This window comes from Arachis hypogaea, chromosome 16, assembly GCF_003086295.3.
Source record: "Arachis hypogaea cultivar Tifrunner chromosome 16, arahy.Tifrunner.gnm2.J5K5, whole genome shotgun sequence".
Taxonomy (NCBI): domain Eukaryota; kingdom Viridiplantae; phylum Streptophyta; class Magnoliopsida; order Fabales; family Fabaceae; genus Arachis; species Arachis hypogaea.
Window position 1 is genome coordinate 6014027 of NC_092051.1, and position 23679 is coordinate 6037705.

At 35.7% G+C, this 23679-nt stretch overlaps 3 protein-coding genes across 4 annotated transcripts; all 3 read right to left on the reverse strand.

Annotated features, from left to right (window-relative positions):
- Positions 1-275: 275 nt before the first annotated feature.
- Positions 276-10702, reverse strand: LOC112758470 (mediator of RNA polymerase II transcription subunit 33A). Of its 2 annotated transcripts, none has more exons than XM_025807162.3 (12): positions 10148-10702; positions 9287-9397; positions 8683-9030; positions 8260-8573; positions 7756-7847; positions 7092-7452; positions 5274-5484; positions 3825-3939; positions 3536-3685; positions 2676-3342; positions 2186-2392; positions 276-1634 (listed from the first exon to the last, which is right to left on the reverse strand). In XM_025807162.3, the coding sequence occupies exons 1-12, from the start codon at positions 10438-10440 to the stop codon at positions 499-501; spliced, it is 4005 nt and encodes a 1334-aa protein (XP_025662947.1). In that variant the 5' UTR covers positions 10441-10702; the 3' UTR covers positions 276-498. The 2 variants fall into 2 exon arrangements, with proteins under 2 accessions (XP_025662947.1, XP_025662948.1); XM_025807163.3 differs by having other exon boundaries at positions 8683-9041; positions 10148-10573.
- A 1392-nt stretch (positions 10703-12094) lies between these two features.
- On the reverse strand, positions 12095-15246 carry LOC112754736 (sm-like protein LSM2). Its single transcript, XM_025802486.3, has 3 exons — positions 15102-15246; positions 14798-14956; positions 12095-12541 (listed from the first exon to the last, which is right to left on the reverse strand). The coding sequence occupies exons 1-3, from the start codon at positions 15237-15239 to the stop codon at positions 12422-12424; spliced, it is 417 nt and encodes a 138-aa protein (XP_025658271.2). The 5' UTR covers positions 15240-15246; the 3' UTR covers positions 12095-12421.
- A 1628-nt stretch (positions 15247-16874) lies between these two features.
- LOC112754735 (BTB/POZ and MATH domain-containing protein 2) lies at positions 16875-20238 on the reverse strand. Its single transcript, XM_025802485.2, has 4 exons — positions 19177-20238; positions 18041-18389; positions 17584-17860; positions 16875-17263 (listed from the first exon to the last, which is right to left on the reverse strand). Exons 1-4 carry the CDS (start codon positions 19602-19604, stop codon positions 17076-17078), a joined length of 1242 nt encoding a protein of 413 aa, XP_025658270.1. The 5' UTR covers positions 19605-20238; the 3' UTR covers positions 16875-17075.
- Between the last annotated feature and the right edge of the window lie 3441 nt (positions 20239-23679).

Sequence of the window (23679 nt, forward strand, 5' to 3'; positions counted from 1 at the left end):
AAACAGGTTGGGGGCTTCATCTAACATTCTACAACATATGAGATATTGATATGAATTTGATTTTATTTGAATTTTTATTTTGATTTATTACTTTTTTTTTTAGATTTAGTCTTTCTTATGTTGATTATTTTTTAAAAAGTACTTTTTCCATTATATAATTATAATTTATAAAGCTATTTGGTTACAATTTCTTTAAAAAATAAGATATTTTTATTAAGAAATGCAAACATGTTCCTTTTATTTTAAACAAGCATTTTTTTTTTTTCAAATAACAATTTTAAAAAATTAAAAATAGTACTTTTTATATTTTCTATTCGAGAGGATCTAATGATCTACCCACCTGGTTCATCTTTTTTACTTAATACCTACAAGAAGACAAGTCTCAAATTCTACTGACTAAAAGCATGCAAGGACAGTAACCTAAGTAACACTAACATCCAAATTTGTTAACAAATCAATGAATATCTATGCCACAGTACAACACAGCTCTGGAGAGATTTAAAATCTATGTTGAAATGCAACAATCATTTCAGCTGCTGCACCCATGGCGCCAATCCCTCCTTTCTCCAAAAGCCTAAGAGCCAACTCATGCTCATTCATCTGTATTAATCCCTTGCTTAGTCTCTTCAATATATCAACATCGATTTCGCTGACCCACAATGGAGTGCAACTCACAATCAGGCTCAGAAATCCTGACACATAGGCTCGCCAAGTAGCATCCTGACAACGCAGTGGTATATTCTTCTGAAGGACACTTGCAATGAATTCAAAATGCAGCCCCATAACCTTTCCTCTTTGTCTTGATAGAAGTGAATGGTCAATGCCCCAGGCAAATGCCCCGCTGAGCATGACAAAAAATGCTAATGCATAACCTCTAAGCATAGCAACCAAGGCACTGGATTCTTCACCATCCAGCTCCAACATACTAGAAGAAAAGAACCATTTAGGAATAGTCTCTTTTATGAAATATTGAACCAACTTTATTCCACCCGATATCCAAACCAATGAAGCTGCCAGTAGAGCAGCATGCTTGACCCGTGCCTTGGATCTAGCAAGAGAAACATGTCCATGTGTCGTTCCATACTTGATTTTCTTTTGCTTCTTACCATCCCCCTTGAGTAATTGATTACTTACTATACCTCTCACTGTTTGCATTAGAATAGAGACAATTTCTTCAGACAAGTACCTGGTATCTCCAATATACTGGTACACTTTCAAGCAAATAGTTCCTGGAGCAATCGGAGAGACCCCGTCAGATGTTTTGGAATTGACACCAACGCCATAACCATGACCAAGGAGAGCACCAACACCACCATTATTATGTAAACAGGCAGAGCCAAGCCCAAGTGTGGATTTGAAGCAACTTCTTAGTAGTTGAACTACAGCATCCTTGTTGCAGTGGAAGACTGTTCTGGAAGCAGAGAGCACAAGGTGATCACTCCAACGCTTCACTTTCTGGACCCACAAAGAAGCTACAATGGGCATGCACGGCCAGGGGCAACTAGAAGCAAGAGCAATCATAACTGGGCCAATCAGGCTAAGGAACCGCCCAGTGTCTTTGTCAAGTTTATATGTTAATGTGAGGCTTACAAAAGCTGCCAAAGGCAAAGGCAACGTAGCTTGAAAGTCCCCATCTGCTTGCAAGGAATCGAAAATAAACAACATAATGACTAAATGAAACTTTGATCTCCACATTTAATAAGATTAAGAAACAAACAAGTCCACCACAAAAATAAATACTGGGATGACAAAAACATATATGGTTCACACAGCAACCTCTTTTGTATGTTCATAATAGCTGCTTGATTTTAAGTCATTCACGAATAATGTCAAAGACAAACTCTTCTAAAGGCTACTGTCTACTGATTTTTACAACAACAGTGTCAATTACAAACTCTCCTACAAATAACTTAAGCTGTTAAGGTTATAAATGGGTTTTGGACTCATGAAAGAAACTTTGGACTTCAAGTATATAGGTGTATGAGTATTACAAAGGAATTTAATCCATTAAATTTTAACTCTTAGTTTTACCCCATACTAATCTTAACTAATAATGACTAATGTTAAGGCCAACCCTATCGTATCCTAAAATATCAACATTGTATGTAAAGAAAGTGTCAAGGATAATGTCAAAAATAAAAATTTTGCTGTGGGCGTGAATTGAGTAAACAATAAGATGAATTACCTACAGCAAGGCTTGGAACATCAACACCTGTGGTGGCTAAAATTTTCTTTATCTGCTGCTCAACAAGGGATAAATTTGCAGCAGGGCTAGGCCAATCAGTTCCATTCATAAAACCTGGCTTCCATATTCCGCGTCTAACTTCAGCTGATAAATAGCTTGCAATTGTAACCAAAGATGCTGGCAGAAAATCAGCCAGATCTTTGAGGCCTGGGATAAGAGGCACATTGAAATAAATTACACAGTAAACAACATAAGAAGAAAATTCTAATACTCAGGATTACCAATGCAGCATTAAGTTCAAAACACAGGAATTCATTATCAAGATATAGGTAATTGAAAAATTATTCTAGGGCACCTTTTAGATGCAACATGTACTGGTTCCTAAAGCAGCATGAGGTGTTCTAGGAACAACTTTTGACTATTTGAATTCTACTCAGTATTTACCTAATAAATGTTAAAGCTACTAAGGTATATAAAAGACTAGGCAAACCTGTAGCTAGTTGACGTGTAGAAAGTCTTCCATGAGCACAAGCCGTCAAAGCAGCATCCAGCACAAACGGAATGGCCTCAAGTATATCCCACGCAGGTACCTTTAGTTTCATGATAGCTTCATTCAGTGCAGACCCAGGTGAACCGCTGCTTCCTGAATTGCTACATGCCAAAGGTTCATCACAACTATTTATCTTCCTAAATAACGTGCATAGTAGAACATCAACAATCTGATGCACAGGCCCTCCAGGGACAAGACCAGACGGGATTGAAACAATGCATTCCTGATGTTGCTGATACCAGAAGTTGAATTTTGGAAAGGAATCCAAAAATACTGGTTCAGTAGGAAAGGTTATATATTTTGAAAATCTTTTGCGCGTTATTTGATCCTTTGCTGATCTTCCAAAAGATGCCAATAGAAAGTTTCGAACCAATAAAAGGGAATCAGGACAAAATAGTGACCCAAGTGGTGGAGTAGCAGAATCCCTCCGCACATGTTCAATAGATGGAACATCAAACCGCCAGAACCTCAGCAAAAGAGTGAATGCATTTGAGAACACCTCATGAAAAGAGAGTTCTTCTCCAGTTGAAAGAGTCTGTGAGACATCGGGAACACATGATCCAAAAACCTCACATATTCGCATTAACCCTGCTGCAAGTAATGGAACCTGAATAAATAGAAATATCAGCAAGCATCAGCAAGCACAGTATATATCAGCATCTGCTTGTATATATAACTGATTTGATGATTGAAACTTCTCAGATAGGAAAAACAAATGCCATATATATACTTGTACTATAAAAAAGAGTAGTTATAATTACATGTCTAAGCCAGAATACAATTGTTAGAAATTAACATACCAAACCATGAAGAGAGAAAATATGAACACAATCTAGTGATGAAATTCCAATAAGAAGGACATTGAGAAATTGAGCTTGGCTGATCAAATGGCTTTCAGTTGGAGGAACCAGAGGTGAGAGCAAACTTGTCATAAAAAGAATGGTGTGCTCCTGCAATAAAGATAATCATAGTAAAAAACTAAAATAAAAAGAAGGATCAACAGACACAACAAACTAAACAACTAGGAAAGAGAAAACTACTAATTTCTATGGTAGAATCAAAGAACTAACTGGAATAATTTAGCTCTACCTGTACATTCCATCCTCGTACTAAAGATGCCCCACAGAGGATAGTGGCAGCAGATATCTTCTCTTCGTCTGAACCATTGGTTGCAATTTCATATATTTTCTCAATCTCTGCTAAGCTTCCATCAAATCCATGAGCTTAAAAATTCAGTTGTGTTACCTCTGGTAAATTTACAAAAGAAGCATCTAATATTCTTGGCTTAAAAAAAAGATAGGTGTGTTTGTAGTATTGATACTAGGCAACACAATTGTTACTCCTTAGAGAGAGAGAGAGATTCATTAAAATAATAGATATTTCCATTGATGTAAATGACAAACAACCAATTTTCAATGCTTTCTATGCCCTGTTTAGAATATATAAACCATTCTAGATAATTTCTTGTGTCAGTAGTCAATACATGCTATTTCTAAGTTCTTTTCTAGAAGTATCAGCTGAGAATGAGATTTTATGAAAATTTTAACTCTATCTAAAATTCTGAATACTACTCTTGTTTGAATTTTGTATTTATCTAAAAAATTGAAGTCTAGGTGAACACGAAAGCCACATGTGTCGGACAGGACAAGTGTTTTGTCTAATATGCAAACACAACAACTCAACAAAGTATCCATATCTGTAACGATCGTTCCATATTACTAGAATACATTCTTCTCCCCATATTAGTTGTATACCATGTGTGGAAAAAAGTGCAATGCCATGTGGTTCTGGCTCACACAAGATGTTCCAAAAACTCATCACAGTAAAGAGGGGTGGGGATATTTTGTCTGGACAATATCTAGAGATAAAAAGGGACGTTCGACAAGGAATTAAAAATGTTCAGAGCTCAGACAAAAATAAATAATGAAATGCAAAAGGGGTAGCTTCAGAGAAGATATTCTTTCAAGAAAACAACATTTAATTTTACAATAACAACCTTTTAGAAATCCTTGCATATTAGGATTATAAGAAAGTCAGTCAGTTCTTGCATCCTAACCCATTAAAGTGAATTAGAGAATAAAGTTACAAATAGAAATACTGAAACTATCATAATACTAAACTACTAAAGTGTGAACAAGGTCTAGGTCAGTAGCATGAATGGAAGAAAACAAGGAAAAAGAAAGATACTATGAAATGTATAAAGGAGTATCCAAAAGTTCCTGACAAACAATTTAAGGTGGGACAGACAACTTGGATCAGGAAGTGCAGTCAGATATTAGACCACAAAAAAAAAAATGAATGGCAAGAAAATTAAAGGCAATAAGTAACCATTAGTTTACTACAAGGATACACCACTGCTGCTTTGTCATGGTGGAAAGAGGAAAAAAGGAGGGGGGGGGGGGGGGGGGGGAGACTATCTGAACAAGAACAATAATCTAAACTTTTAACAATATTCCCCTAAATATTTCCCTTGTAACAGAACTTTTAAGATGGGAGCAGGGGCACAAAACCCAGGAATGATATGATTCACTAGCATACCTGGAAGCTGGAGTTACAACTAGTACATCAACCAATTCAGGAGTTAGCTGTGATCCCTTCATTAATGAAGACCACCCAGCCACCTGGCTAGAAGTGCTACAAGGAATTTGATTGCTGCATGCATTGACATAGCCAGGCCAAGAATAAGCTGATGTATCAAGTAGGTTTCTTGCAATGCAAGCCTCAACGATTAGATGCCATAAGTTGCCAGCTGTGAGGAAACATAAAATAAAATAAAATAAAATTATGAAATCATGTCGCTACAGACAGAGAGAGAGAGAGAGAGAGAGAGAGAGAGAGAGAGAGAGAGAGAGAGAGAGAGAGAGAGAGAGAGAGAGATTTGGAAATATGCATACATTGACTTTGAATGGAAGGTGACACGGAGGGGGAAATCCTAAAAATAAGATCGCATCCTTAGCTCTTGATAGATCCCATCTTTTAGAGAAGCTAAATAAATTGAGAGAAAAAAGGGGGGGGGGTGAGGAAGAGCGGGATCATTTTTTAGAGAACCTAATGTTTGAATCGTTGATTTTAAAAAATGAGTGGGATAGGCTCTACATAAGGATTAAAAATAGTAGATTTGTCTAGTTCGCATGGAAAGCAGGTGGAGAGGAAGAAAGAGAAGATTAAAAAGGCAGAGCTCTGAGGATTTTGTGACGATGGCTGACTGAAAGGAGGGAGGGGATGATGACAAGGGAATAGTCCAGAATAGGCATCGGATTAGCATAAGTTATGACATAGAAAGAAGAGAGAGGCGAAGGAAAAGAGGATGAAGTGGTTGTGTGTCATGCAACTTGGACTAGGCCGCCACAAAGGGACCCAGCATTGATTTAAAACTACATTGATAGATAGCCATTCTGAGCTAGATACTCAAGGCCCTTGTGCTTTCTTTAGAGTGTTTACCTCATAAATTTGCAGTCAAATGACCTAAATTTGAGTTTACGGGTGTCAATTAAACTAAGGAAAGGAAAACAAAAACAATAAAAAACTTTAAAGCTTATACTATTCACCAGTCAAGTTACTTGTGAAATAGTTATTCATACGGTGATATGATGGGTGTGAGAGCGAGGTTCAAGAAGCGAGATGATGCAAAGGAGGGAAGGCTACTAATTAATTAATGGACAGTTAAATAAAGTATCATCTCAGAACTTTTAAGGGGCTTAAGCTTGTAGAATAAGATCTGCAGCGTTCATGTCAGTGCTTTCTCTCCATGGTTCTATTCTAGTGATGTGTACGAGAACATGGGTCTATGGAATATGCCATTGCCTCTTAATGGAATAACCAAATTCACCAAACCAATCTGATTGAAGTCATCATGAGAAGAAGTTGGTCTTTCTTCGCTAACACTATGGTAGAGTTATTGCTATGCAAAAGCAAATTTAGGTGGAGTAATGATTGTTTGATCTATGAAATGATGGATATTGTGATCTAAATGGTTGCTGTAATCAGCTGTAGCCAAAACTGGATTTTAGCTCTAGAGTTATGGATACCATGTTAATATTCTGTGAGTTGTAAGAAAGTGCAGAAAACTAGAAGAAAATGAGAGGGAATATAAGAACCATGTTTGGAAGAAATCCAATAATAATCATTAGAGAATAACTATGATAAAATTATATACAAGAATTTCTATTAATAACTCTTAGTTATAATTTAATAGAGATCAATATGCTCATATTTTTCTTTCCCTTCTTTTCCATATATTCTTTGAACTATTTTATCGAGTCCTGTCTCGTAGCTTAATGCTAGGTGGCTGTGATGAAGTTTCCAATAAAAAAGAAAGGTATAAGTTTTGTAACCAACATAGAGAGAAATACTTACAGCATTTTGTCGGTAAGTCATTCACGCTTATACTCTCTAAGACCTCACTGCCAACGGAGTTTCCAGCTAAGAACATAATAGCCTTGGCAGCAGCTTTATTGGCTTCCGAAAAAAAAGATTGAGGTGGAGTCAGTAAGAACTCATAATCACCCAATAGCTGTAAGCTGGCAATCAATTCTCCACGACACTTCCCCAAAGTTGGTTTATCTTTTCTTTGATTGGCAGGGCTACATTCAGCTTCCTCAATCAATTCACTTTCCTCTTCATCAATAATATGAGCGACCACAAGGGTTATAATGCTCAATAACATACACATGCAAGTATGAAGGCGAGGTACAGGACCTTCAGTTGAATCCCTCTCCTAAAATAACAGGTGAAAAATATAAGTAGCATTATTTGAAAAGGGTGTAGATTCCAATTGCAAAAACTTTCCAGAGCCATTTTTTTCCTTTGTAAATAAAAAACACTTGATCAATTAAATGTAGAACTGCAGCTGCCAACACATACAAAGCAAATGTAAATGACATGCCAGCATAACCTTCCCTTATAATAAAAAAGATGATTATATCACCAGCTCATACACATGAATAAATTCATGAAGCCATTTCACAATAAAAAAAATAATCAGTTTCCCATCACTTCTGTTGTATCAACCCATACATACCCTTTGAACCAACCGCAATGCTGCAATCCATAAACCTAAAAATGCACTGTGCCAAGTACTTCCATTTACAGCATGTAAAACCTTCACCAAACCTGCAATAAAAACTTAAAATAAATTTCTAGTAAAAAAGGCTTGAAGTAAATAAAACTGCCAAGTACTTCCATTCAAAATAAGTGTTCAGTATTAAATATTATATAACAATGAGATTGAGCATTTGTATGGGGGTTCAAACCCTTGACCGCCAAAGAATTGAGAGGTTTTCTTTTCATGTTAAAGTGGGCAAGCAAAAAATGGTCAATTTGTGCTACAAATTGTGTTATGCGAGGTTTTGAAATAAAGCTTTGAGCTAGCGTGAGATTATTTAGAGGTTGATTGATACTATTTGTACATTTTAATACTGGTGCTTTTGTTGATATTCAAATGTAGGCAACTAACAGAATCATGGCTTCACATGTATCGATTTGAGTTGTTTCACCACTATGATAAAAATAATACGGATCATACCAGTAACAATTTTAATAGCACTAAGTGCTGAGACATTAGCTCCACCCAAAGCATCTTCAAGGATAAGATCAATAGGAAGCCATTGCAAAGAACAACTATCACCAAAAGATTGACCAGCAAAAAAGATCTGAGAACCAGCAACCATGAACGCATTAGCCTTAGATGTTGTTTTGCTTTGATGAGATATGCCTTTATAGATATTTTCCATTAAAAGCAAAAGGGCCTCCGGAGTAATATGTTTTGAGCTCCTCAAAACTGAAGAGTTTGATACAAGCAGATGCATTTGGCGAATGAAAAATCCCCAATGAGATGGCCTACAAAATATAATTTTTCTTCAGCGAGTGTTCCAGCACTTAATTGAGATTCACCCAATGGGCATTGTTCACCTCATAAATGCAAAGTACACCATAATTAAGTTCTTACATGTTTTGATGAACTAAGGAAAGGATCCTTGAAGTAATTTTGTTTTGCAAAAATTCTGCAACGATCTCAATAGCCATTGCTGTATTTTCTCTCTGCAATTCCCCCTTTTGCTCAGTTTTTTTTCCAGTGAAGCAATCAGGACTTCCAATATTCATATCATCTGACCTCCTTAGCCATCTAGGATTATCCTCCGATGCATGATCCAGTAATCCTTCATCATCTAGTACTGCTTCAAGTAACTGCCAAACAATTGAGAAGACAAACTCAACTAGAACAACTCCAGGCTCACAATCCTTTCGGTTATATACTTGGGAGAGAAGAAGAACTTCATCAATTGATGTCATAATCCTGCACAATCACTATGGAACATTACTATTAGCATTCAATGCAATATATCATCCAAGAAAATATTATCCCTATTCATGAGGTAGAAGGTTTGAAGGCACACTATGTTAAAGAAACATTAAAACCCACATAACCAGGCTTCTAAAAGCAAGGCGTAGAAGCAAGGCCTTGTGGGCCCTAATGTTCAACTTTTAACATATTATAAAAGACAACCCAACAACATTAATTCACAGAAAACTCCTTTGGAATTGAACCTCACTTTTCATAGTTTGGGGAATTGATATGAGAGGCGAGCATAAAAACATTTCGCTTTAGGAGTTCCATATAAAGTCTGTAAGCTACTGGATGGAGTTGCCTGCTTGGAACAACCCTGCAGTCAGGGGAAAAAGAAGTTGTAATTTAACAAGGAAGAAAAATAAGAAACTCCGAGAGATAACATGATGTTAGGCAAAGCTTTCCCTTAAAGATGCAGATATAATACAGAAGACAGCTGATTAGCTATCTATGTCACTGAAAAGCTACTTCAATCGCCAGCAAGGTCATAACTCCAAAAGGACACAAAAATACATACATGAGAAAGTTCAGAAGACCACCCCCAAACCTTCTACTGCTTCAAATGGTTTCATTCAATAATTATGAAGTGCAACCAATTTGATTCCAAGCAACTTTTTCGTGCGAAGCAGAGCAACAAACAAACTTGCATTCACGAAATACAGTTACACAGATACATACACATATAACTATACAATCATACGCGCTGTTGATATACTAAGCATTTCATAAGGTATACACATAACAGTAACAAATAATAATAATAATAATAATAATAATAAAATACATGCTAAAATATAAAATATATATTGAAAATAAATTAAACCATACATGTATTTATATAAAAATATATTGGTGACTAATTTTAGTGTCAGATTTTGGTGTACAAATAGTATTTCTCTAATAATAATAATGATAATAACAATAAACGAAATGGCAAAAAAAAAAAACCAATCAGAAATGCACACATATAAAAACCATAATGAACAAGACTACAACAAGAAAATAATTTCTTACAAAAAAAAAAGAAAGAAGAAGAATCGCAGTAAAAGGAGGAATGAGGAGTTACGTGGCGGAGAGAAGAGCGAGGAGGAGCAAGGGAGGGACGATGTTGAGAGAGATGGCTCTTTCTAGAAACTTCCACGCGGCGGGGCAGTGATTCTTCCAGAAGAAATGAGACACGAGGTGGTGGGCGAGCTCCACGGAAGGAAGGATCACGGTGGAGGATCGGAGCATGGCGGCGAGCTCCGAGGCCCACAGGTTAGGGTCGGAGTTCCGTTGCTGAGCCAGCTCAGTGTGCCGAAGCACCGCGTCCCAGAGGCTCGGTTGATCAGTAGCGCTGGTTTGCGCGGGAACCGCCATACGAGAAAAATGAAAAGAGACCACGAGAAATTGAAATACAGAGAGAAGAGAAGAGAAGAAGAAGAAAAAAAAAACTAAAATGCGGAACGCGCAAAGCGCAATGGAGAGAGAGAGCGAGTGAGATTGTGAGAAGAGCGTTTAGTTTATGAGTGTGTGTGTTTTTGTTGTGCATGGGAACGAGAATGAATTATGTTAGGGTCGGTTGCGTGAGAGATTTCTCTTCTTCAAACCTTTCCCTCTTTTATTCAGCCAAATGGCTTTCTTCCTGCATTTAATTATGAACGACTATTATACCTGGACGTCAAAATTATTCTTTAATTCATTCACCAATATAAAATATATATTAAAAATAAATTAAATTACATATTTATTTTATATATAAATATATTAATAATTAATTTTAATATATAAATAATATTTTTAAATTATAAAATATAAATTTTTAGTATAAAAAATTTAGAACAATTTTTTTTAGAAGTATTGGAAATTAACAAAAGACATTTAAATTCTTAAAATTAAGAAAATTCGAAATTTACTTAAAAAAAATCTAAATTTAAATTTAATAAAAACATTTTAAATAGATTGTATATTAGACTTGTTAAGCAATTTATTATAATATTAATTGAAATTCACTGTTATAATGTTCATTTTTTAACACTGTTCTAAAACTATTTGATTCATTAATGTACTATTTAGAATTTAAGATGACTGTTTACAAAATTATGTAAAGATAATAAATAAAAATTATTCAATGACTTATCTGACATATTTCTTTCAGTTTTTAAAACATGTCTATTTATAATATTCAACTAACATTTTTTCTATTATGTTTTTAAGGAGATTTCTAAATCATCTATAAAATATTGTGTGTTTATTGGTACTCTGAGGATGGTTATAATTAATTCTATGGGAGAACAATCAATTTATATAACTTTCTCTCTCCAAGTTTACCCTGAAAAAGTTCTTAATATGTGTGTTATTATTTGATTTCAAAGAAATAAAAGAATATAACTTTAATGCAATGACAAGTTTTATATAGCCATTTAATTAAATTTATACGCTTGAATAATTTTTGAAGTAATAAATAAAAAAAATTTATTATTTTTATAGTTAATGTGACAATACACACTTAATCGTGTGTGTAAAATTTTTTTCCACCAAAGATCTATAAAATTCAATAAAAGATGTTTATATAGCTTATGAAAATTCATTATTTCTGCACATGTTAATTTATTTGTCGAATATAGAAAATAGAATGTAATTGAGTAAGAATATCAAGTTTTTCTTCAGAAAATAATTTTTCTCCGATGGATATATTCTAGAGATTAGAGGCTAATCTTATTTAATCATACGCTTATACGACACGTAAAGTAATAAATCTTCCCCTTTCTGCTATGTGCTATCTCATACAATATTTGTCTCCCGTTCTGACATAATGTCAATGCAATTATGACAGTGAATTCATGCATGGTTATCACTTAGGTCCAACTTTTAAGTTCTTTTAAGTAGATGATTTATAAAACAACGTGAACATTTGACGAGTTTGCAAAGTCTTAGACTTGGGCACAAATATTTCTTCGAATCTAAGTTCAATACATTCCATTAAGAAAAGGGGTTGACAAAGCATAATAAAATAATAATACAAAAATCATAATTTTGCAATTTCATGGTGATACTCACATCATAACATTTACACAAGATAATCCCTTAACAACCTGTCTACAGTAACTATCACTGAAGTTCAGTCACCATCCATCATACTTTGAAACAAGGAAACAAGGGCAAGGAAAAGAGAAACTCAGTTATCACTTTGTCATAGTAAAAATTGGACAATGCTTTCAAGAGAATAGACGGATAAAGGAATGCAGATAAAAAGTCTCAACATCTGTTAAATGTTTCTTTCTTTATCCGAAACCAAAATATCCATGACATTTCGATCCAAACAGACTACAACAGAAAGATATACTATAAGAATAACCGATTAACCACCCCGAGCTTCTCTCCTAGTGGCATCGTGCAATAGTTCAACGTCCACGCCTTCTGGAGGTAATTGCACGTATCTGACCACTGAACCTCTGATGAAGCAGTTCCTCACAGAAAGCTGAGATCAAAGAGTAACATACATTATATATAAACTCATCATATTCATAGTTATGTAATTGCTAGAATGGATACATGAAAGCATGGATGATTATAACATGAAGAATCAACACTGAAGCTAGTTACAGTATACATGCCAAATTGAGACAATAAAATATAACATAATTAACAAGAGGAGAACATAGCTTCAGATTGCAGAATGAAACACGTGATAATCAGAGAAACCTGTACGAACTCCAGAGACTATATCCTACTACCAAGTTCCTTTATACACATTACACAAAGCCATGTCCTATAATCCTTTCACAAAGTAATTTTAAAGCGAGTATCTCTCACTCATATATTCTATTACAGAAGCGTGCTTTATTATTTATCTTGTCTTCTCCCTCACCATCTAACCTCATAACAACACATCAACTCATTATTATATCCCTTCTCTCTTTTTTTTTTTTTTCATGGCATACATCAATAGCCAAAATTTCAGGCCATTCGAGTACAAAAATTGGGGGCAAAACCTTCAAATGCAAATTCATAAACTCCCAAATCTTTCCAAATTCCAATAATCTACAAGACATTACCATTTCAATTATTAACATAACGGAAATAAGGAAGACAAGCATTGACAGCCTGCAAAATCCCCGAGTTCTCATTCCACCCTAGTACAACTCCTATAGGCCTAAGGCTAACAATAGGAGAACAAAAATGGAGTGGCTTAGAATGGGAAAGAGACTTTGATAAAATTGTATGTTCAGAAGTTTCTCCAAAAGCGAGTGAAATTGCCATCAAAGAAAACCGAGATGGCGAGACCACCCCTCAGCAATTCAAAACAATGAATTTTATGATTCCCACAGTGTATTCAAGCTTCTCTCCCTTCTCTTCTCCTACCAAACAATAAAGTGCCCTATGATCGTTAACTCCAATCCTCATCTTTCTTTTCTACTCCATTAATGACCATTGTCTTCCATCATCTGCAAACTCCCAAACATACTCTAAACATATAAACAAAATCAAAACATACTAACACACTCATATGAAACACATTAAAATGTAGAAGGGAATCGATGAAATAACAGACAACCCTGAAACTTGACGTGGCTCTCAAAATAATCAACAAAGTAGACCATATACAATCTCATATTAAAGTTCCAATTGGAACCCAATAGGGTGTCTCAGTGCATGAGGCTAGTACCAGGTGTAGTCTAAAAAGGGCAGATGGACACAGCCTTACCTCTTGAAACCTAAAGCTTGTTTCCAGATCTGAACCAATAACCTCTTATTACAAGACAACAACCTTATTGTGTATCAACTGTCAAGGCTCACCCTCTATTAGAACTGAAGGGATCCTAAAATTCCACCCGATGTGCCCTTGAAAGAGTATACACAGTCCTACCAGAGCACACAAAGGAACTATTTGCAGGATTTTAACCCACGACCTCTAACCCATAACTCATGCAGCAACAATTGTACTTTTTGTACCATGGCTAAACCTCAATAAAACAAATAGAAATTTCACACAAATATAAAGAACAAATAGAAGGATTCGAACCATAATACTACAACATGAACAGTTGAAAGGAGAAACTTACATCCCTCCCTGTCTAAATCACATAAGAAAGAAAATTAAAGACCATGATCCTTATAATCATTAGTTTGTTAAGGTAAGTGTTAGGCTTAGCAGTTGAAGAAACATAATAACTTACTATGAGTTATGGTCACATTAAGGCAAGTAAGCAACAATCCCACAAAAACAGTAAGTTACAATCAGTACAATACCATGACCATAGTTCTACTTATTCTTCACTTCTGTGATCTGTCTATTTAAATAAGAAAACCCCCTTCATACAAGGTTTTGCAATTCACTTTCACCTACAGCCAAATCCATATCTAAAATTAACCAACCTCTGGCACACATACAGATTCGATTGAAGAATAATCTTATTCACATACACAAGAAGCACCTAATTGCTTTAATACTTCATCAAGCAATAGTCAGCAATTCATCAAGAAATGGTCAGCATTAAGCAATCCGGTTGGCAGAACATTAAAGTACACAAATTTGACAGAATACTCAATATGGTTTGCCAAAAATCAAATAAATGTTAAAAAAATTCCAATCATTAACAGGAATTATCAACAATATCAGTGACTATAATACCGAGAAGTCCATTGATCATGAATTCAAAGTTTTTGCAATGCAAAACCCCATAAGCCCTAAAATTGAGGACAGAAAAAGAATAAACCCTAGAAAGAAGCATACCATATGGGGGTACTTGTCTTGGTCAACGACGCGAGTGTTCTCGAGCTTGATGTTGAGGTACTGGTCAACGGAGTGAAGAGTGCCCCTTATGGCCAAATCGTTCTTGAGCTCCACCGTTACTTCTCTTCCCACCAAATCCTTGAAGTACGAGAAGAACAACTACACCCGCCCAAAAACCGGGGGGGAAAAAAGGAAAAAAGGAACATACTTTAGGACCCGTCGTGACAAAAAAACGAATCACAGAGATGAGAAAATCGGAAGTAGAGAGAAGAAGAAGAGGAAGAAAGAACGAAAGGGACATTACCATTTTGAGAACAAAGGAAGAGAGTGCAGTAGAAAATGGGAACCAAGCACTCAAGTTGATGTAAACGTATACGTATATATGAAGATTTTCTGTTATTCCATAATTGCCCCCCGAGGCCCCGCCCAAGCCCGAATGCATTGTTTTATTGAATAGAGCAAAATTAATTTATTACGAAAATAACTAAACATAATTTATTTAAGATAATAATTTTTAACTTATATGGTCACTTAATTGAAATTAAAGAAACGAAAAATGTTTAGAATAATTTAATATATAAGCTTCATGAGACATGCCAGTTTTTAGACCGGTAAAAACTCAGGTAAAGCCGACTTCACATGAAGTTAATATTTGAAAAGTGTTTGATAAAAATTTAGTCAGTTAAATCATTTAACCGGTTTCAAGTATCAACTTTACGTGAAGTCGACTGCACCTGAGTTTCCACCTTTTAGACTAGATCTAATTTCATAACTCGAGCATGTCGGCCCACAAAAGACGTGCGTTTGGAAACTCCAAAAGCTACTTTTTTTTTTTTTTTAGCTTTTGACTTATAAAAATTTATATTAATAGTGTTTAGACTTTAGTACAATTTTTTAGATAAACTTTTAACTTTTTCAAAAATTATTTAAGAGCCTTTGAAGAAGTTAAAAAATGTGACTTCTATTTTCAAAAGCTATTTTATCATTCCTATTAAATGCACAACTTTAAAACAAGAACTTCTATAATAACTTTTCAAATACAAAATAACTTATTTAAAAGTTGTTATTAATAAAAATTCTTATATTTTAAACTCTTTTTTTAAAAGAACTTATTTAAGAAGTTTAGCCAAACTGACCCGATTATATGATCGTATCCACACAAGATTCCGCATATATTTTGCACAAATTTTTTCGAATCTTTACAGATCTTCTCTTCAAACTCTATAAATATATACAAGCCCAAAATATCACGTCTAATCTTAATTCTAATCCTAATATCTCTTAGACTATATTAATTCTATTATCAGGAGTCTTTTGCAGGTACACTTCCACCCATGTGGAGATGCCGACCCAAAACAAGAAGATTTGCTGCAGCTTTGTATTTTGATCTATAAATTCATGTTCGACCACTATGAGAGGTAATCCTAATCTCGCGTCCGGAACACTTACATTTTTATTATTTAACTACCAAGTATAATTACGTCACATAGTCATAGTATAGAAATTAAATTCTATATTATTTAAAATATTTTAACCCTTTCATTCTTTTGTAATGTTTTAAATTGGTTCAAGTGTTTTACAAACATGAAAATATAACGTAAGGGGGAAAAAACATACAAAATAACATGAGCCATGACCCATGAGTGAAAACGCAATTGTATTGATGTTTATTTGCACTTGAGACCTTCAAGATCGTTTACAAATAGAGTAAAACAAATAAGGGATTTATTGTTTTAAATACTGTGTGTTGCGTAAAAGTTTTGTTTATATCCCATTAATCATTAGTTGAGAAACATAGCAATCATGATAACGGACAAACACAAAAGGTATTGCTATAAAGATGCTTGGCACGCGTTGATACGGTGGCTTTCAATAAAGAACGCATAAAAAAGAGGTATTGGCAACATCATCGCCATAGCTAAATGGAAAGATAGGGAGAATTTCGTCAGAGGATACCTTTCTAACGTCTCTAAGAATGCATGAACTCTGAACAGACGCTGACTGATCAGTGATCACTACTTTCAGACAGGTTTCTTTCAACGAAAACGAAAACGAACTTGAAGGCATTACAGAAAACTACACAATCAAACGGAGCATTGATAGTACAACACTACAATCACAGATTACATTACATTTACGTCTCATACACATGAATAAGCTAAGAATTAAAAATTGACTCTAAATCCTATAAAGCTTATCTCGCTATCCTTTTTAAAAAAGGGAGAGTGAAAGAAGACTCTACAGAGAGCAATTTGAGTTGAGTACAGTGTACACAGACTTAGTTATTATAAAGCCTTTGCTTCACCCGCCTCCCATTTATGTCGCTGCCATCAAGGAGTACATCATTCCTGTGCTTGAACATCAAGTCCGAATGCTCAGTGAATCTAGCCACATACTCCAGTAGCTCTGTCAGTACAGAAGGGCAACTTTCCTTCAAGTAGTCAAACCCATCAGTTTGCATCACGGCTGAAAGTCCCAACCGGGGGAAAATACTTTAGTTTATTAAGAAATAAAGGTGGATCAATATTTCTATTCAAATCAATCCAGATTAAATTAACAAAATAATTTCCGGCATTAGGAAACTTGCAAACCCTTTTATGAGGTGTTTTTTTTTTTTTGGTGACTCTTTTATGAGGTGTTTGCTTACTATTATCAATGATCTCTGCACTCAAACGTTTTATATTTCTGATAAATTTTAACTTTATAGCGGAACAACGATTTACAATTCCTAATAATCTAGTTATTTGTGAGCAGAGCAGTAGAAATCCATGGAAGAAAATACACACCTCTGAGGTTTTCGGAGGTTGCAATAAACTTGAGACAGACTGCTTTCAGCTGAAAACAATGATGCTGCTCTGCTAAAGCTAAAGTCGTAGCCACAGTGTTTATTGCAACATCTTCACAGAGACTTGCTTCACACATCAGCCTAAGCCTCTCTAAGGCATACCGATCAGCTGCCGCTAGCAGATGTTGAGCCATCAAGGTAGTTGCCCATTTTGTGTTCAGTCCAGTTAGCTCATGCAAATCAGGTAGTGTGTCCCAGTACATATAATGAAGTGATGCCTGCAGAAAACATTTCACAGCTTACAATAATCAACAAACCCGGAGTCCCAGACCTTAACCCAAAGCATATGTACATCCCCCCCAAAAAGAAAACACCCCGATGTCCAAAACCATATTTGCCAAGCATGCAGAAACACAAAGCAAATTAAAAAAGAATAGCAAAACAGCATTTAGTCATGCCTTAAAGACTGGAGCCTCCATATCTTCAACTTTTATACAATCAGTATTCTGATCTTTCATAGGACCAAAAAGTTGGGCTCTGAAAACGGGTGATCGTGCAGCTAGTACCAATTTATGGGCCGCAAAAATTTCTCCATTCACTTCAAAACTCACATCAGTTCCTCTTCCGCTTTCCAGTAGTTGACCAAATTGCTCACCAATGTTAGATGGAGGAATTCCTATAGAATAGATTCTAGGGCCTTCTGTGTGTGATCTCACCACACCAACACTACAATTCACAGATAGGCAATCATCTTTAAGGTAGTCAGATGTTTCTAGAGCCGTTCTCTTAAAGAATCGTTTGTAACCCCTGAAACACACAGCATCAGACAACCAATCAGCGTTTCACAAACTCTTTGGACTGGCTTTAGGACAAAAAGTTTTGTGTGCATGGGTGCAAATAAACCAGAACAACAAAACAACAACAAAGCCTTATCCCACCTAGTGGGGTTGGCGATATAGACCAAACGATGTCATTGCGCTCTATCATGTATCATGTCTACGTAGGTCTCCTGTAACCACCTCGTGTATGGTCTTCTTGTGCATATAAACCACAACTGAGACAAATAAATTCATAACACAGAGAGAAGACAAGGGTCTGTTTGTTTTTTATTTCACTTCTAGTGTTTTCTATATCATAATTTTATGAGCTAAAAGGGAATAAGACAATAAAAGAAATAAAATCTTGTTACACTATTTCCTCCATAATACTCAAACCCCAAAAGCAGAGAAAACTTAGAAACATGAAATGAAATAAAAACCAACTAGTCCCCAAGAGCTCCCATAACATGAATGCCTACAAATAATCATACTCGTGACAAATTTGCATATCATCGAAGTCATTGTTTCAGATGGCACAAAATTACTCATAAAACATGAGAATCACCTCTTCCTCTTCCTCAAATTATTATTCCATTATCTGTCTCCACAACATCAACACAAAAAGCCAGTCACAAAGTTAAACCTTCTCCACACGCATATAAAACGCATACCAAATGATCAGATAACATAAATTGGTAACAACAGCATCAATCAAAATAAAATAAATGCAATAAACTTCAAGCTCTCGAACTCAAATCACATAAAATTTAGCATACCACATGCTACCCCGGTACTTCAACGTGTACGGCCCGCTTTCGAGCGTCCTCTCGAAATGGCTATGGACCTTGTGCCTCTCCTTCCCGCTCTGATCCAAAAGGGTCAGCTCAAAGAGCGCCCTAACGTCGGTGCCGTCGCTGGCGAGAGCGATGAAGAGAGAAACGTAGGTGGCATTGTCCTCAACGCTCTTTCCATCAGGGTAAAAGTAGATCGCCCAATCGTACCCACCAACCGAGAACGTATCCGAGGCCACGTACTTCCCAATCCCAATCCCCTTCGAAAGAGAATACCCCGTGATCTTGAAATGATGAGACCCCCTAACTGTTTCGGTCACGGACGTAGACGACGTCGTTGCCGGAGCTGAAGACGATGCCGGCGAAGCAGTACTGGAGGACGGTTTCCCGGTTTCTCGGAGAATCTTACCCATGCGCGAGAGCCACCGTAGCTAAATTGATCGAATTGTTCGGAAATTCACGCCGATCGAGGGTTTGGAGACGAACTGGGAATGGGAAATTCGGGGCGTGGATTAGAGTATGTGAACTCGATTGGGTGAGTAATTGGATCAGGGTGCTGAGAAAATCTAGGGTTCCGTTAGGAGAATTGTCAGGTTCTGGAAGGTGGAAGCTGAACTTCTAGGGTTTCGAATTTGGATTCCCAGAACCTAAGAGAGGGAGAACTGAGAAGAATAGAATAGAGAGAAAGAAAGAGAAAAGGGCACGGATTCCGTGCACAACTTAAGCTCTTGTGATTATTTTGGTTCTATACTTCTATGTATAATGATATAATTTATAATTTTAGACATCAACATCCAAATATTTTTTTGATGAACTACTTTTTGCATTATTTATTTAATGGGAAGAAATTGCTTCCTTCATTGACAGATTGATTTGGAGACTACTAATTTTATTTTCAAAGAACAGACTAGAAAGGTATGCTGCCTATTACCTTGGGCATTCTCTTCATTCTGTATAGAAAAAAGTATTTAATAGTGATGATAAAATTCTAGTGATGTTAGATATTTCTCTTTATTCAGTTGTTTTTGTAGGATTTTGCATGCATTTAACTGTTCAAGGTGGTTTATGTCTGTTAAGTATGAGGCAATCACTCTCTTATAAAAGAGTAGTTATTGTTGTGATAAGAGCTTGATACGATGAACATTGACTACATGGGCGGCTGATTTTTTTAAACCAGACTAAACTTTAATGAAGTTTAAAAATGATGTTCATGTATGTCTATAAATAAAGAATTTGATATGAAGTAATACACACAGCAATAAATAATTTTACTATGTATGTACTTCTACTTATTTTATTATTATTATTATTTGTCTCTGAAGAAAAATGGTAAGGACATATTCTGAAGATATTTGCCTTGCGGATAGTGTAAGTTCGCACACTATTCTTAAAAGTGATATATATTTTATCCATCTTGTGCCAAAAGAAGAGTATGTTAATACTATTATTGGCTCAGGCAATGTGATAGAAGGCTCCAGAAGAGCTATAATTTTGTTTTCCGGAGGAACAAAATTCGTAATAAATAATGCACTATTATCTACCAAGTTTTTGAGAAACTTATTGAGTTTCAAAGATATTCGCAAAAATTGATATCATATTGAGACTATGAATGAGGGAAATCATGAGTATTTATGTATCATAACTCATGATTTAAATAAAAATGTTATATTAGAAAAGTTGCCCTCACTTTCATTTAGGTTGTATTATACTAAGATTAGTGCAATTGAATCACATGCCATTGTAAACCAGAAGTTTACTAGCCCAAACGAATTCATAACTTGGCAGACCGATTGGGTCATCTGGGAACAACCATGATACGGAGAATTATTGAAAACTCCCATGGACATTCACTAAAGAACCAGAAGATTTTTAAAACTAGTGAATTTTGTTGTGCTGCATGTTCTCAAGGGAAGTTAATTTTAAGGCCATCACTAGTAAAGATTGGATTTGAGTCCCCTGAATTCCTAGAAAGGATTCAAGGTGATATATGTGGACCTATTCATCCACCATGTGGATCTTTTAGATATTTTATGGTCCTAATAGACGCATCTTCAAGATGGTCACATGTGTGCTTATTATCTTCTCATAATCTGGCGTTTGCGAGATTACTGACTCAAATTATTTGATTAAAAGTACAATTTCCAAAAAATCCAATCAAAGCAATTCGTCTTGATAATGCTGGTGAATTTACTTTCCAAGCTTTTGATGTTTATTGTATGGCTAATGGAATAAGTGTTGAACATCCAGTAGCTTATGTTCACACACAAAATGGGTTAGCAAAATCACTTATTAAGCGCCTCCAATTAATTGTTAGACCCTTACTTATGAGAACAAATCACCCAACCTCGGTTTGGGGGCATGCTATTTTACACGCCGCGGCACTTATTCGATTGAGGCCGACGAGTTATCATCAGTTCTCTCCTATGTAATTAGCTTTTGGCCAGCAGCCAAATGTTTCCCATTTAAGAATATTTGGTGTGCGATATATGTTCCCATTGCACAATCTAATCGCACCAAAATGGGACCCAAAAGAAAACTGGGGATATATGTTGGATATGATTCTCCATCTACAGTGAGGTATCTTGAAATACAAACTGGAGATGTATTTAAAACCCGGTTTAGGGATTGTCATTTTGATGAATCAAAATTTCCAACATTAGGGGGAGAGAATAAACTTCCTGAAAAGGAACTTAATTGGAATGCATCATCCTTTATGCATTTATATCCTCGATCAGGGCAATGTGAACTAGAAGTTCAAAAGATTATACATTTACAGAGAATAGCAAATGAATTGCCTGATGCATTTTCCGATACAAAGAGGATAAACAAATCTTATATACCAGCGAAAAATGCCCCAATTCGAATTGATGTCCCAGTTGGACAAATAGCCACTGAAGCAAATTCACGCAAGAAGCGTGGCAGGCCTGTCGGTTCCAAAGACAAAAATCCTCGAAAGCGAAAAGAGGTGAATATTATTTCTGTTGAAAAATACATAGGAAAGACACCTGCAATTGTCCAAAATTCTGATATAGTTTTAACGCCAGAAGACGTTCAGGTACCTGAAAATTGTGAAAATGACGAGATCTCGATAAATTATATCTTTACAGGAGAGAAATGGAACCGAAATAAGACAATTGTCACTGAAATATTTGCATATAATGTGACATTAAATATCATGCATGAAAGCAAGGATCTTGAGCCAAGATCAGTCGAAAAATGTCGACAAAGAAATGATTGGCCAAAATGGAAAGAAGCCATGAAGGCTGAATTAAACTCACTTGCAAAACGTGAAGTCTTCGGACCTGTAGTCCGTACACCAGAAGATGTAAAACATGTTGGATACAGGTGGGTATTTGTGAGAAAACGAAATGAGAAAAATAAAGTTGTGCGCTATAAAGCCCGACTTGTGGCACAAGATTTTTCACAAAGGCCCGGTATAGATTATGAAGAAATGTATTCCCCTGTAGTGGATGCGATAACATTGTGTTATTTTGTCAGTTTATCTGCATATCATAAACTGCATATGCATTTAATGGATGTGGTAACAGCCTACTTATACGGCTCATTAGATCGGAATATCTATATGAAAGTCCCTGAAGGACTAAAGATATCTAAACCATCCAATGAATATTCGCAAGGGTTATACTCAGTCAAATTGCAAAGATCTTTATACGGTCTAAAGCAATCTGGACGAATGTGGTATACTCGTCTTACTGAGTATCTGGCCAAAAACGGATTCAAAAATGATGATATCTGCCCGTGTATTTTCATAAAGAAATCTGCATTTGGATTCATTATAATTGCTATGTACGTTGATATCATTGGAACTCCTGAAGAGATTCCAACAACTATAAAAGCTTTAAAAGAATATTTTGAGATGAAAGATCTTGGAAAGACTAAATTTTGTCTCAACCTGCAGATCGAGCATATAAAAAATGGAATCTTTATTCATCAAACAACATACACAGAAAAGATCTTGAAGAGATTTTATATGGATAAGTCACGTCCATTAAGTACACCAATGATCGTAAGATCTTTGGATGTGAATAAGGATCAATTCTGTCCTAAGAAAGAAAATGAAGATATCCTTTGTACTAAAGTACCATATCTTAGTGTCATTGGAGCGCTAATATATCTTGCTAATAATACACGACCCGATATATCATTTGCTGTGAATTTATTAGCAAGGTATAGTTCCTCTCCAACCAGAAGACATTGGAACGGAATCAAACAAATCTTTCGATATCTTCATGGAACGGTTGATATGGGATTGTTTTATCCCTATGGATCCAAGTCACAATTAGTTGGTTATGCAGATGTTGGATACTTGTCTGATCTATATAAAGGGAGATCTCAAACATGATACCTATTCACATATGGTGATACAGCGATATCATGGAGGTCCACAAAACAGACGATTGCTGCAACATCCTCTAACCATGCCGAAATACTAGCGATACATGAAGCTAGTCGAGAGTGTTTTTGGGT

What these genes read in the sequence shown, in the direction of transcription:
- LOC112754735 (XM_025802485.2), bottom strand. Translation starts at nt 19,604, where the DNA reads ATGGGTAAGATTCTCCGAGAAACCGGGAAACCGTCCTCCAGTACTGCT. An exon ending in AAGTACCGGGGTAGCATGTG is followed by an intron (nt 18,390 to 19,176) that starts GTATGCTAAATT and finishes TGTGTGTTTCAG; the next exon opens with GGGTTACAAACGATTCTTTA. An exon ending in AACCTCCGAAAACCTCAGAG is followed by an intron (nt 17,264 to 17,583) that starts GTGTGTATTTTC and finishes TGGGACTTTCAG; the next exon opens with CCGTGATGCAAACTGATGGG.
- LOC112754736 (XM_025802486.3), bottom strand. Translation starts at nt 15,239, where the DNA reads ATGCATTCGGGCTTGGGCGGGGCCTCGGGGGGCAATTATGGAATAACA. An exon ending in CTTCCTTTGTTCTCAAAATG is followed by an intron (nt 14,957 to 15,101) that starts GTAATGTCCCTT and finishes GGGCGGGTGTAG; the next exon opens with TTGTTCTTCTCGTACTTCAA. An exon ending in AAGACAAGTACCCCCATATG is followed by an intron (nt 12,542 to 14,797) that starts GTATGCTTCTTT and finishes CTTTGATCTCAG; the next exon opens with CTTTCTGTGAGGAACTGCTT.
- LOC112758470 (XM_025807162.3), bottom strand. Translation starts at nt 10,440, where the DNA reads ATGGCGGTTCCCGCGCAAACCAGCGCTACTGATCAACCGAGCCTCTGG. An exon ending in TGCTATTAAAATTGTTACTG is followed by an intron (nt 7,848 to 8,259) that starts GTATGATCCGTA and finishes TTTTTATTGCAG; the next exon opens with GTTTGGTGAAGGTTTTACAT. An exon ending in TACACGTCAACTAGCTACAG is followed by an intron (nt 2,393 to 2,675) that starts GTTTGCCTAGTC and finishes CTCTTATCCCAG; the next exon opens with GCCTCAAAGATCTGGCTGAT.